This window comes from Melozone crissalis, unplaced genomic scaffold (assembly GCF_028551555.1).
Source record: "Melozone crissalis strain CALT ecotype California unplaced genomic scaffold, PUWL_Pcris_2 ptg000012l_1, whole genome shotgun sequence".
NCBI lineage: Eukaryota > Metazoa > Chordata > Aves > Passeriformes > Passerellidae > Melozone > Melozone crissalis.
The window spans coordinates 1539628-1553089 of record NW_026535790.1 but is presented as its reverse complement, the minus strand read 5'-3'; the positions used below and the strand labels follow the sequence as shown (position 1 = coordinate 1553089).

General features: G+C 54.4%; 1 protein-coding gene across 1 annotated transcript in view; it reads left to right on the top strand.

Annotated features, from left to right (window-relative positions):
• Window positions 1-325: 325 nt before the first annotated feature.
• The window catches only part of LOC128933890 (syntaxin-binding protein 4-like), a 38497-nt gene continuing 25360 nt past the window's right edge, over window positions 326-13462 (top strand). Inside the window, exons 1-4 of the mRNA XM_054271028.1 lie at window positions 326-392; window positions 7665-7760; window positions 8543-8612; window positions 9589-9663. Coding sequence (XP_054127003.1) covers window positions 326-392; window positions 7665-7760; window positions 8543-8612; window positions 9589-9663 — 308 coding nt within the window. The remainder of the gene's footprint in view (window positions 393-7664; window positions 7761-8542; window positions 8613-9588; window positions 9664-13462) is intronic.

Sequence of the window (13462 nt, the reverse complement as noted above, 5' to 3'; positions counted from 1 at the left end):
CTGATCTCATTTCCCAGGAGCTGCACAGCTGTGCAGCCCCGATAATCTGGGGTAATGAAGCACAGACAGGTCCAGCAGATTTGCTGGGTGGGGAGGATGATGCTCAGCCCTGCACATATTCTCTCATTTATCTGGGCACAGCTCGGGGGGGCTGGCTGGGGGCTGCTTTGCCCCTGTGGGGGCAGTGGTGGGGCCATCCCTCAGCCTGGGTGTTGCTGGGCTGGGAGGGACAATGTGCCCTAGGGTGTGCTGGCTGGGCACCTATGCCCCTGTCCTTTATGGCCCATGACACAAAACTGCTCCTCTTGCCTCCCCCAGGACACTCATGGGACCGTACGGGATGGACCGAGCCGTGCACTGCTTCGACTTCTACGAGTGTGCAAACGGGCTGGGTGAGTGCCTGGGGTGGGCTGGGATGGGTGAGAACCAGGGATGGGCTGGGGGAGTACCAGGGATGGGGAAGTGCCAGGGATGGACAGGGATGGGGGAGTACCAGGGATGGGCTGGGGGAGTACCAGGGTGGGCCTCAAACATCCCCCCAGCCCCAGAGCCTGGGTCAGGATGTGCCTCCCTGTGTGCAGGCTGGTGTCCCGCTGCGTCTTGTGTCTTGTACCTGCCTGTGGTGAACGCCTTCTGCACCTTTTGCAGCTGTGGCATTTAAACAATGTCAAAATCCCAACTAATTCCATGGTAATGGTGAGCAGGCAATGCAGGAGCCCAGGCCCACAACCCATTCCCTCAGCTGGATGAGCAGGAGGGGCCTTTCAGGATTTTTTGGATTAAATCAATTAAAATGCTAAATAAATAGAAAAGCAGAATCCCCAGCACTCCCCTGCCCCTCTGCAGGCTTTTCCCCTGGCAAACCATCCCAGTGGGGGATGGAAGGTGCTTCCTGCAGCACTCCTGAGGGCTGGGTGCATGAGCTGCCTTTGGAAAGTTTGGCCCACGGGGAAGGGAATGAGCACGCGGTGAGTCAGGTGTCCTCCCAGAGCACTCTGAACTTCAAAGCATGGGAGAGGAGGGAAAGGAGAAGGTCACATCCATCAGAACGTGACCGAGTCCCAGGTTCATGACACCCAGCCCAGAGGGATCCAGCAGAGCATTTCCCTGACCTCTCTGAATCCAGTGGTGCTCTGCCATAGGCTTTATAAAAATCTGTGATCCTGCATCAGGATTTCACAATCTCTCCCCTAATCCTTAATTGTGAGTGCAGCCCACCCTCCACAGAGCAGCTGGGGACCCTTGGTGAGACCCCTGAATGACCACCTGGGACAGCTCCTGAGGAGTCACCAGAGAAACAAGTTCAGGTTTCCTGAGACCTGAGATTAATTGTGGATTCATTATTGGCTTTTCCAGCTCAGGCAGGGACAGATCTGATGACTCTTCCCACATTCATGAGGTTCATGGGAGTTCAGAAAAATGACTTTACTTGGTGAATATGATATTTTAATCTGCAGAGGTGGATTTGGTTGGGTTGATGGGATTTCAGCTGCTGGTTTAGATTAGCTCATTAAAGGAGGAGGCCCAGAAAAGCCTGATGGGGCCATCACTGAGCTCTGGGAGAGGTGACAGATGTGGCAGCCCTTTGTGAGCCACTTCCCTGGGTCCCAGCTCCTCTCCTTTCCCCCAGTCTGGGCCTGAGGGTCTCTGCAGGGTCCAGCAGAACCTACAAAGCAGATTGTGGTGTGCTGGAGGAAGCTACAATGATGTACAATAATGTGGATTTCCTAAAGCCATCAGCTGCTGGCTTCATCCTCTCCTGTGGGGCTTGGAGCACTCAGGACAAGCAATCATCCTCCAGAAATAATAGAATGGGTTGGGTTGAAGGGATCTCAAAGTCTCATCTCACTGCACCATGGCAGGGACACCTCCCACTGTCCCAGGCTGCTCCCAGCCCTGCCCAGCCTGGCCTTGGGCACTGCCAGGGATGCAGGGGCAGCCACAGCTGCTCTGGGCACCCTGTGCCAGGGCCTGCCCACCCTCACAGGGAACAATTCCTCATTCCCAATATCCCATCCAGCCCTGCCCTCTGGCAGCTTAATCTTCCCTCTGTGATGAGTGCTGCTTACAGAATCCCTGTGTGTGCCAGAGGTGTCAGAGTGGGTTTATTTGGGAAAAGAAAGCGTCTTCATGAGTTTCTCAAGCTGAATGCAGGGTTATCCCAGCAGTTTCTCAGATGTTATCCCAGCATTTTCCCAGGTAGGATGAGGTGTTATTCCAGCACTTTCTCAGGTGGAATGCAGGGTTATCTCAGCAGTTTTTCAGGTAGGACGAGGTGTTATCCCAGCAGTTCCCAGGTGGGATGCAGGGCTATCCCAGCAGTTTCTCAGGTGTTATCCCAGCAGTTCCCAGGTGGGATGCAGGGCTATCCCAGCAGTTTCCCAGGTGGGATACAGGATTATCCCAGCAGTTCCCAGGCAGGATGAGGTGTTATCCCAGCAGTTTCCCAGGTGGGATGCAGGGTTATCTCAACAGTTCCCAGGTGGGATGCAGGGTTTTCCCAGCACTTTCCCAGATGGATGCAGGGTTATCCCAGCAGTTTCTCAGATATTATCCCAGCAGTTTCCCAGGTGGGATGAAGTGTTATTCCAACAGTTCCCAGGTGGGATGCAGGGCTATCCCAGCAGTTCCCAGGCAGGATGAGGTGTAATCCCAGCAGTTCCCAGGTGGGATGCAGGGCTATCCCAGCAGTTCCCAGGTAGGATGAGGTGTTATCCCAGCAGTTCCCAGGTGGGATGCAGGGCTATCCCAGCAGTTCCCAGGCAGCATGAGGTGCTATCCCAGCAGTTCCTTGGGAGCAGCAGCAGTGCTGGCTGCCAGGTCAGCGTTTGGCCGCGGGTCTGTTGCTCTGTGGCTTCAGGTGCAAACCCACAAGTGAACCTCAGCAGAAGTTCAAAGGGGTTACCTGGCAGCTCCTCTCACCTGAACCTCGAATTAAAGAATAGCCATCAAAGGGAATTGCTGATTAAGGAGCATTTCTCAGAAACACTGAGATCTCATTATCTTGACCTTCATCTGCTTAGGACAGGGCAGGGAGTGATTCACCTCCAATCTGTCCCTTCCTCCAGACAGAAAAAGCTGGCGGGGGCTGCAAGATCAACAGAGGGATTAAGGGAAATGTAATTGAACATTGCCAGCTTAGGCAGGGAGCAGGCTGCCCCTCTGTGTGCCCAGCCTGGCAGGCACTGGGGTCAGGATGATCCCAGTTGGACTAAACAACCAGATTAGCCAGGACACCCCCTGACCTGTGTGGATCCAGGAGCAGGTGAGATTATAGCCTGAGAACTGTGACTCTGGCATTAGTGGGAGTGGGATTAGAGGCACCAGAGGAGCTTGAGGGTCTTGGAGAAATTTATAGGATTGTTAAGAGCCTAAACAAAGCACAGACTTGGTCAGTCTTACCTCTAAGTCCATCTGGAGTTTTCCTGGCAAACTTTGTTAAGCAAAAGAGAAAAAAACCAGGGACATGGGCATCAGCTCCAGGACCTTTGCCAGAAAGGAAAGATTAAATAGAGGGATCCAAAATAGGCTAGATTATCTGGCCCTAAGTATGACTTAATAAGCATTATACTGGGACTTTGATGCTGTGATAATTAAAGAGCCGTTATTTACCTACACTGGGTCCCAAATAGAAATCTGATTGAAGTAAATGTCTATAAAATATGTAAAAAAAATATCATCCCAGGAATGCTGCCACCACAGTCCTGGATGATCCAAGTTTGCTGCCATCCATCAGCTGCTGTGCCCTGGAAGGGCTGAGCCCTCCCTCCTCCTCCTCCTCCTCCTCTTCCTCCTCCTCCTCCCTGCCCCACTGGGACTCTCCAGTGGATTTTGGGGTCAGGACTGGCACCCAGAGCAGCTTCTTGGTGAGGTGATGGGTGTGAGCAGTGGGCAGAGCTCAGCAGCCTCCAGCTGCTTTCCCAACAAGGGAGTTAAAACTGAGGGATTTTTCCTCCCCCACCCAAGTTTGAGTGTGTCTGGAGCAATACTGTGAGTAATCAGTGATTTTAATAACAAGATCGGATTTTCTCCTGACATCGTTGGGGATAAAGGAGGATTTGGGATACCTCAGCTATATTAAGGCATTATTACAATTGATTTGCAGACACAAAAGGGAAATGAGTCATTATCGATTTGATATCTCAGCACACACTGGGCTGCTGGGGGATGCTGTGGCTGGGCATCTGCAAGGTGCAGATTTTGGTATTATTTGTCTGATGTGCTTCTTCATTCCTAATTCCTTTGTGTTAGGGGTGAAGAAAGATGTGGGATGTGTTCCTCAGTCATGTCCAGCCTTGGCCTGGACTTCAGGCTCTGCTCCATAATTGATGGGGTTTTGCCTCTGCAGACCCCTCATGGTTTCCCAGGCCAATCCCTGGGGTGCCCCTGATCCCTGGGGTGTCTGCACAGCCCAGCAGAGATCCCCTGGCTCCACAGAGAGCACAGGAATATCCTGCTCAGCATCCCTGGCCATGGGCAGGTTCTACCTTTCATGGCTGCAGCATCTCCTCCCACTTTTGTGCCCAGTGCCTGACCTGACCCACACCTTGGTGAGGCTTGTGCTGCTTATAGATCCTTTTTTTGGGGCAATATTTCCAATTTGAGTGACTTTCTTTTATAATCCACTATAAATTAGAAAATATTATAAACATAAATTATAATATAATATAATAATATAATATATTGTACAATTTATAATATATATAACAATACATAATGTATATTATCTATATTATATATAATATAGATACTATATTATAATATATAATATATAATATATAATATATAGAAATAAAATAAATATAAAATATTATACAAAATATAGAAATAAACGATAGAATAATATTTATTAATATATATTATATAATATCTAATATATATTATATAATATTTTATAATTTATATTTTATACTATAAATTAGAAAATATCAGTGCCCATTCCTGACGTGTTCTGCTGTGAGTTCCCTGTGAGTTCCAGCAGTAACAACAGTTCCAGCTCCTCACAAGGGCCTGGTTAATGCATTAAGCCTAGGGAATAAACTCCAGCATTCAGACAGGGCTGGGATTTGGAGCTTGGGAAAAGCAGCAATTGGTGAATATAGAAATGTAAATGTATTTATGGGAAATTGTTGTAATTTAGTTATTATCTAATCTAATCTGAAGGTGACTTGAGACACAAACTCTTTCCCTGGAGGCAGATGAGAGCTGTGAGGGGCCTGAGAGCAGAGCTTGGGTTACCAAAGGAAGGGAAGCAGGGATGGGAATGGTGCTGTGTGCTGAGAAATCCCCACCCAGGATCCCCCTCTGTCTTGGTTTTTAGTGTTCCCAGGTTTTAGGGCAGCAGCTGGGCCCTGTTCCCACAGCCCAGGGCCATGCAGGGCTCAGAGTTGGGGCAGGGCTGGCCTGGGCCTGGCTCAGTGGCACTGCCTGTCCCCAGCCTGTCCCCAGCCTGTCCCCCTCAGCCAAACACCCGACCCATGGCTCTGGGCACAGATTTGTTAATTAAAGCCAGGCTTTTTAATCCTTCTGTCCATAGCCTGGATCTTCCAAATAGGACTTAATGAGCCCTGGATAAATAAATAAGTCTCTTGGACCTTTTCCTGCCAGCCAGCTCAGGGTGGGCACAAGGACAGGCCTGTGGTGGCTCTGAGGGGCTCTGAGGGGGCTCTGAGGTGGCTCTGAGGGGCTCTGAGGTGGCTCTGAGGGGCTCTGAGGGGCTCTGAGGGGGCTCTGAGGGGGCTCTGAAGTGGCTCTGAGGGGCTCTGAGGGGGCTCTGAGGGGCTCTGAGGGGGCTCTGAGGGGGCTCTGAGGTGGCTCTGAGGTGGCTCTGAGGGGCTCTGAGGGGCTCTGAGGGGGCTCTGAGGTGGCTCTGAGGGGCTCTGAGGGGCTCTGAGGGGGCTCTGAGGGGGCTCTGAGGTGGCTCTGAGGGGCTCTGAGGGGGCTCTGAGGGGCTCTGAGGTGGCTCTGAGGGGACTCTGAGGGGGCTCTGAGGGGGCTCTGAGGGTGCTCTGAGGGGGTTCTGAGGGGGCTCTGAGGGGGCTCTGAAGTGGCTCTGAGGGGCTCTGAAGTGGCTCTGAAGTGGCTCTGAGGTGGCTCTGAGGGGCTCTGAGGGGCTCTGAGGGGCTCTGAAGTGGCTCTGAGGGGGCTCTGAGGGGGCTCTGAGGGGCTCTGAGGTGGCTCTGAGGTGGCTCTGAAGTGGCTCTGAAGTGGCTCTGAAGTGGCTCTGAGGGGCTCTGAGGTGGCTCTGAGGGGCTCTGAGGTGGCTCTGAGGTGGCTCTGAAGTGGCTCTGAGGGGCTCTGAGGTGGCTCTGAGGGGGCTCTGTGGTGGCTCTGAGGGGCTCTGAGGGGGCTCTGAGGGGCTCTGAGGTGGCTCTGAAGTGGCTCTGAGGGGCTCTGAGGGGGCTCTGAGGGGCTCTGAGGGGGCTCTGAGGGGCTCTGAGGGGCTCTGAGGTGGCTCTGAGGGGGCTCTGAGGGGCTCTGAGGGGCTCTGAGGTGGCTCTGAGGGGGCTCTGAGGGGGCTCTGAGGGGGCTCTGAGGTGGCTCTGAGGGGCTCTGAGGGGCTCTGAAGTGGCTCTGAGGGGGCTCTGAGGGGGCTCTGAGGGGCTCTGAGGGGCTCTGAGGTGGCTCTGAAGTGGCTCTGAGGGGGCTCTGAGGGGGCTCTGAGGTGGCTCTGAGGGGCTCTGAAGTGGCTCTGAGGGGGCTCTGAGGGGGCTCTGAGGGGGCTCTGAGGGGACTCTGAGGGGGCTCTGAGGGGGCTCTGAGGGGGCTCTGAGGGGGCTCTGAGGGGCTCTGAGGGGGCTCTGAGGTGGCTCTGAGGGGGCTCTGAGGGGGCTCTGAGGAGCAGGACCCCGTGCCAATGTGCTGCAGGGCACCCAGGGGTGTCACACATGGAGCTGGGGTCACCCCCCTGCTCCTGCCCCAGCTGCTGCCCCAGCCCAGCTCTGACACTCCTGGGGTGGCTCTGCCATCGTGTCAGGGCTGAGGGGCTGCTGGGGCTGCCAGGGGAGCAGAGATGTCCCCAGCCCCTGGGGGATGTCCAGGTGTGACCAGGGAAGGAATCTCCTGTGGGAAACGCCACCAGGAATGATTTATTTGATCTGCAGCAGGAGCAGATCCTTTCCCATCAGGGATGAACTTGCAGCTGCTGGAGAGAGTCCAGGGGAGCCCATGGAGATCCCCAAGGGCTGGAGCCAGGCTGGCAGAGCTGGGGGTGCTCACCTGGAGAGGAGAAGCTCCAGGGACACCTCAGAGCCCCTGGCAGGGCCTGAAGGGGCTCCAGGAGAGCTGCAGAGGGACTGGGGACAAGGGATGGAGGGACAGGACACAGGGAATGGCTCCCACTGCCAGAGGGCAGGGATGGATGGGATATTGGGAATTAGGAATTGTTCCCTGTGAGGGTGGGCAGGCCCTGGCACAGGGTGCCCAGAGCAGCTGTGGCTGCCCCTGCATCCCTGGCAGTGCCCAAGGCCAGGCTGGGCAGGGCTTGGGGCAGCCTGGGATGGTGCAATGTCCATTGGAATGGCACTGGATGGGCTTTCAGGTCCCTCCAACCCAAACCATTCCATCATTCCATGAATTTAGGGTTGGGGCTGCCCCCCTCAGGCATGGCCTGTGCCAGCTCTGGTTTTCCTGCCTTTGTGCCACGGGCTGTGCTCTTCCTGCAGGCATCAAGGTCATCGGTGGCATCAAGGAGCTCACTGGAGAAGAATATGGAGTTTATGTCAAGAGGATCCTTCCAGGGGGTGTTGCTTATGCAGATGGTGAGTGGAACACAGGGCAGGGTGCCATGAGGTCTGAGAACAGCCCAGACTGAGGGCATTTATTCCACACATTCGTTTAATCCCTTATTAGATATTTTGGGTGCTTGCTTGGAGATTTTCCAACCAAGTTGGGGGTATTTTTTTAGTGTGGCAGCAGCCTTGGACTGGCTCCTCAGCACCTGTTCTATTGCTTTGTGTGTGTAGAGCCTGACCCATCTCTGCCACACAAGAACTTTCCTGTCCCTTCCCATCTCCCTGTGGCCCCAAAATGAGCAGAGATCCTTTTGCAAACTCAGCTCTGCTCTGGATCACTGATTTCATTCTGAATATGTTCAACTAAGTAGGTATTAGGGGTCTGCAGAGCTCCCCTTTTACAACTTCAGCTAAAAAGATCTTTTTTTTCCCCAGCTGTGACATCATTTTTCATCCAATAAAGGAAAATAAATCCAGAACAGGTGGAAATGCCTCTCATGGTTTTCTACCTGACCTCGAACTGAACCACTTGACCTCAAAGTGAATTAAGCAAAAGCTTTATTGCAGTTTTCAGCATTTACTTTTGCAACTTCCTAGAGCAGAGGAAGTGCTGGGCCCTTGGCACGGGCTGTTCTGGGAGGTTGCAGAAATTCATTTATGGACATCTGGAAAAACAGGTTGGACGAGCATCTCAGGAACAGCCTATGCATTTTTCATCCTGTCTCTGGGCACAGGGGGAATGCCCAGCCTCTCCCAGTCCCTTCAAGCTGTATTTTCCACAGTTTCTAGCCATTAGTTTTGTTTTCTAGGCCGCCTGCAGCCAGGGGACCAGATCCTGGAGGTCAATGGAGAGTCCCTAATTGGGGTTACCAGTGAAAGGTACCATGTCCAAATGGAAATTTCCCATTCCTGTTGCTTTTGTGGGATTCTGTGAAGTGACTCAGGCTGTGGGTTGTGTGGGGGACAGCAGGGCATCATCCTGGGTGCTGTTCCCAAGAGCCAGCTTGGAAATTGTGAGACAGAAAGATTCAGTATAAAAATAAACCAGAGAGCCCAAATTGTATCAGAGATGCTCAGACATCTCCCCAAAAGCTGGGTTTGAAACAGCTCCTGGCACCTCCACTCCATCTGCTGCAGCTCCCAGCACGTCCTGCAGCTCCCAGCACAGGAGATGAGCTGAGCCTGAGCCTGGCAGTGCAGCTCCAGTTCCCTCTGGAGACATGATCCAGCCCCTCAGCTCCCACCAGGAGAATCATTCACAGCTCCACAGGAGCCCCAGCACTTTGGGGCTCTCCTTTGCCATTAAACACCGTGCTGTCCTATTGCCTGCCCTGCATTCCTGCACCAGAGGCTGGATGGGGAACAGCACGGGGAGCTGGTCCTGCTGCCAAAGCCCAGAGCAGCTGGGCTGGGTGCTGTCCATGAGAAATCTCTGTGGGAGGCTGTGCCTGGCTCCCAGCAGCTGCCCTGGCTGCCAGGGGTGTTTGAATTTTGACCCAGAAATGGCTGTCCCTGGGATGGAAGCTGGGAATTACAGAATCCTGGAATGGTGTGGGTTGGAAGGGATGTTAAAAGAGCACCTTGTTCCAGCCCCTGCCATGGGCTGTGCAGGGGGATTTGCTCACCACCACTGGTGTCTGCTGGGTTTTGCTATCAGGGACTTCTCACTTCCTGCAGAAGTGGAAAACCAGGGTCTGGCTGGGCTGCCCTCGGCCTCGCTGCCAGGGCAGGGAATGGGGCATCCAGCCAAAGCTCAGCTGCTGGCAGGGCTTGCCCAGGGCAGGGGGCTGTGCCAGCTGTGGGGTGAGCAGGGTGAGGCCAGGGGAGCTGGGACTGACCTGTCCTTGTGTTCCAGGGCCGTGGACATCCTGAGGACAGCGTCGGCCACCAGCCACATGCGGCTCCTGATCGCCCGCGATGACGACGCCAGGTCAGGGGACACGGGGAGGGACCTTGGGGCACTCCTGGCACCACAGCTGGACAGCCTTGGGGCAAATGGGGCCCATGGGGAAGGCAGAGCTGGCCAGGGGTCTCTGGTCACTGTGCACTGGTGGGAATTCAGTGGAGCTGTAGTGGAAGGAAGCAAAGTTTCCCTCGGTGGCTCCCAGCTCCAGCCCTGCCTCAGTGAGGTGCCCATGTCTGTGGGACGTTCCAGCACTGAGCAGATTCCCACAGGTGCTTCCCTAGGGAGAGCCAGGGCTGCTCCAGGCTTGGCTGCAGGGTGGCACAGCTCCCTCAGCTCTGCTCTGTGGTGTTTCAGCACATCCTGCACAGAACTCTGGATGCAGGCACAGCAGAACCTTCCCTTTCCTTTCTGGGAACACGGGGAAGGATTTTTCTGCTCTCCACTTTTTTTTCCCCACTTAGTTTTGTCTTTTATTGATGCCCTGCTATCTTTTAAGTCTGTCCTTGATCATGGATGAGCATCTGGCATGTATCAGACACACTGAGTTAAGGTCTTCCTTTCCCAGAGGTTCCCTCCTTCTCAGGGAGGATGAGAAGTTTCTCCCTAAACCCGTCCCCTTGTTGCTCCCTGGAAAACCTTGCTCTCTCTGGAGAGACTCAGAGGGTTTGGAAGGAGAAGGGAAGAGCTCAGTCTTGTCTTGATTGGGTTTAAGCTGTGTGGGACAATGATGAGAGAGGGCAAAGCTGTGGGACCCCAGGCATGGATTAGTGGGGTCTTTGCTGATATCCCACAGGAATCTGGCACAATGTGCTGGCACAGCCTCTCCCTTGGCAAGAGCAGGGGCAGCTGAGGTGCTGAGGAAGCAGAGCAATGAGGGTGGGATCTGGCAGAGGGAGGCTGTGGGCAGGCTGTGCTCTGCCTCAGGTCAGTCCCTGCTGAGCACACCCAGAGCCCGTTAGTGTGGAGATGACGGATGATTAATGATGGGTGCATTCCTTATCCATCAGCTGCTGTGCAGCCTTCCTGCCTTGGCACAGCAGTGAGAGTGCCCTAATGACAGGCGTGAGACCAATTCTGACACAGCCATACACTGCTGGGAGAATTATTTGCTATTAATGACGGGCTGCTTTTAGCCACCCTCTTCCAGGGGAAATGCCATCTCCTGTTATTACATTGAGTGCAAGTCCTTGAGCAGCTCTGAGGAGGTGCTGGGTGAAGCCAGTAGGTCAGCAGGGATGCTCTGCTCCAGTGGGGATGCTCGGGATGCAGCTGTGGGTCACAGCAGTCCCCTCGGTGGGGCAGAATGCCAGGGGCATCTCACACCTCTCCCAGCAGGAGGGATGGATCCCACAGCTCTGCTGGCATACCTGCGCTCTGAAACACTTGATTTCTCAGCCACCAGTTGAGGTTTTCTGCCTCCACGGTGCTCTGTTCCCAGCTGTTCCTGCCTCTTGTTATTGCATTGAGTGCAAGTCCTTCAGCAGCTCTGAGGAGGTGCTGGGTGAAGCCAGTAGGTCAGCAGGGATGCTCTGCTCCAGTGGGGATGCTCGGGATGCAGCTGTGGGTCACAGCAGTCCCCTCGGTGGGGCAGAGTGCCATGGGCATCTCACACTCTCCCAGCAGGAGGGATGGGATCCCTGTGCTCTGACACACTCGATTTCTCAGCCACAGCCCCCAGTTGGGGTTTTCTGCCTCCATCCCGCTCTGTTCCCAGCAGTTCCGCAGCTCCAGCATCCCCAATTGCAGCAGATGTTCCTGCAGCGCTCCTGGGCCGGGCGTGGCCCCGGCTCCCCCCGAGCCCTGCGGGAGCTGGGGCAGGGCAATGGAACTTCAAGCGATTTATTTGGCCTCCGTTCACTGTTTGTTATCTGTTAAATCTGCAAAAGGTTAGCCAGAGGCAGAGGGGAGAAGTAATCAGTTTATTTATTCCTTTTTCCAAAAGATTTGCAGAGATTTTGCTTACATAATCACCTCGCAAACTGTTTAATACACGAATACATATCTCCAGGATTAAGGGCTGGGGGAACACGGGGAAGGATTTTTCCACTCTCCACTTTTTTTTTCTCACTTAGTTGCATCTTTCATTGATGCCCTGCTATCTTTTAAGTCTGTCCTTGAGCAGGGTGAGCAGCCAGGCGGGTGGAAAGGGGGGTGATGCCCAGGGAGGTGCCATGCCATGAGCTGAGGGCACCTTCCCCCTGCCCAGCAAAGCACCCCATGAGATCTGAACGCTGAGGAGGACACGGGGCAGAGAAAATTCAGTTTATTTTCAGATCCTTCCTCACCCAGAGCACTCAGAGGAGGAGGGAACATCATGGCTCTGGGTTTGGATCCAAACCTCCTGCCAATTTTCCCAATGACTCAGCTGAGTAGCATTTTGTTGTGGTTGCCCTCGGGTGAATTTGAGTCATAAACGCTATTATTTGTCTCTGGAGTTAATTATAGGCCCAAATTACCTGTGCTTTTCATGGAGCTCAGTCTCTGGCATGTATCAGATGCATGTTTGGGGCCTGTCGCATCAGCTGGGCTGCAGAGAGCAGCAGTAATGCCAGGGCTTGAAGCAGAGGATTCAGATTTGGAGCTGGACTCACCAGGTTTAGGTGATGCTTAAATCCGATTTTCGTCTGTGCTCACCTTCAGCTAATGAGGATAATTTTATTGCATAGTCATAATTATTGTTTATTCATTCTCAGCCTGAAAGTCACAATAGTTCCTTGTTTCTCTGCCTTGCACAGATATGGGCCTGGTCTGTCAGGTTTATCACTGGGAGGAGCCAGGTTGTGCTGCACCTCTGGGTCCTGGCAGGATCAAATATTAAATTAATTGTGTTTCCACACGAGATGCATCCCCAGCATGCCAGGAGCAGGGGTTGGTGGGGTAGCAGGGCTCACACAGCCAGCAGGAAGGAAAGGCTGCTCCTCTGTGAGTGCTCTGCAGCGTGGAGCAGGGTCAGACTCACAGCATCTCTGAGGGTGGAAAGGATCTGTGAGTCCAGCCTCTGACTGCTCTCCCAGCCCAGAGCACAGGGTGCCATGCTCCTCGGACACCTCCAGGGGTGGGGACATCCCCACTGCTCTGGGCAGCCCCTTCCAAGGCCTGACCACCCAGTCCATGGAGAAATTCCTCCTGGTGTCCAACCTGAACCTCCCCTGGCCCAGCCTGAGGCTGTTCCCTCTCCTCCTGTCCCTGTTCCCTGGGACTCCCCTGGCTGTCCCCTCCTGTCAGGAGCTGTGCAGAGCCACAAGGTCCCCCCTGAGCCTCCTTTTCTCCAGGCTGAGCCCCTTCCCAGCTCCCTCAGCCCCTCCTGGTGCTCCAGCCCCTTCCCAGCTCTGTTCCCTCCCCTGGACACCCTCCAGCCCCTCCATGTCTGCCTTGTGAGGGGCCCAGAACAGCCCCCAGGCCCCGTAAAGGAGCAGAATCAGCTCCCAGGTCACTGTGCCCACCCTGTTTCTCCCAGCAGAGGGGCTGTGGCAGGAGCTGGTGCCTGGTGCAGATGCAGGATGGTCCCTCCTGCCCTGCCAGCCCTGTGTGTGACAGTGACACAGCTCAGCCCATGGCTCTGCTGTGCTGAGCATTCAGTGCTAAGCTGGCAGGGAGGGCTGGGGCTGGCTGCAGCAAGCCTGGGTGTGCCAGGGACAAGGGCTGGGCTTTGGGACAAGCAGCCAGCCTCTCCCAGAGCAGTGAGCTGCACCTGGGCCTGGCACTGCTTCCATCCCACCACAGAGAGGGGAGGCATTGCATGGTTTGTGTTGGAGGGGGCCTCAAATCTCATCCCATCCCACCCCTGCCATGGCAGGGACACCTCCCACTGTCCCAGGCTGCT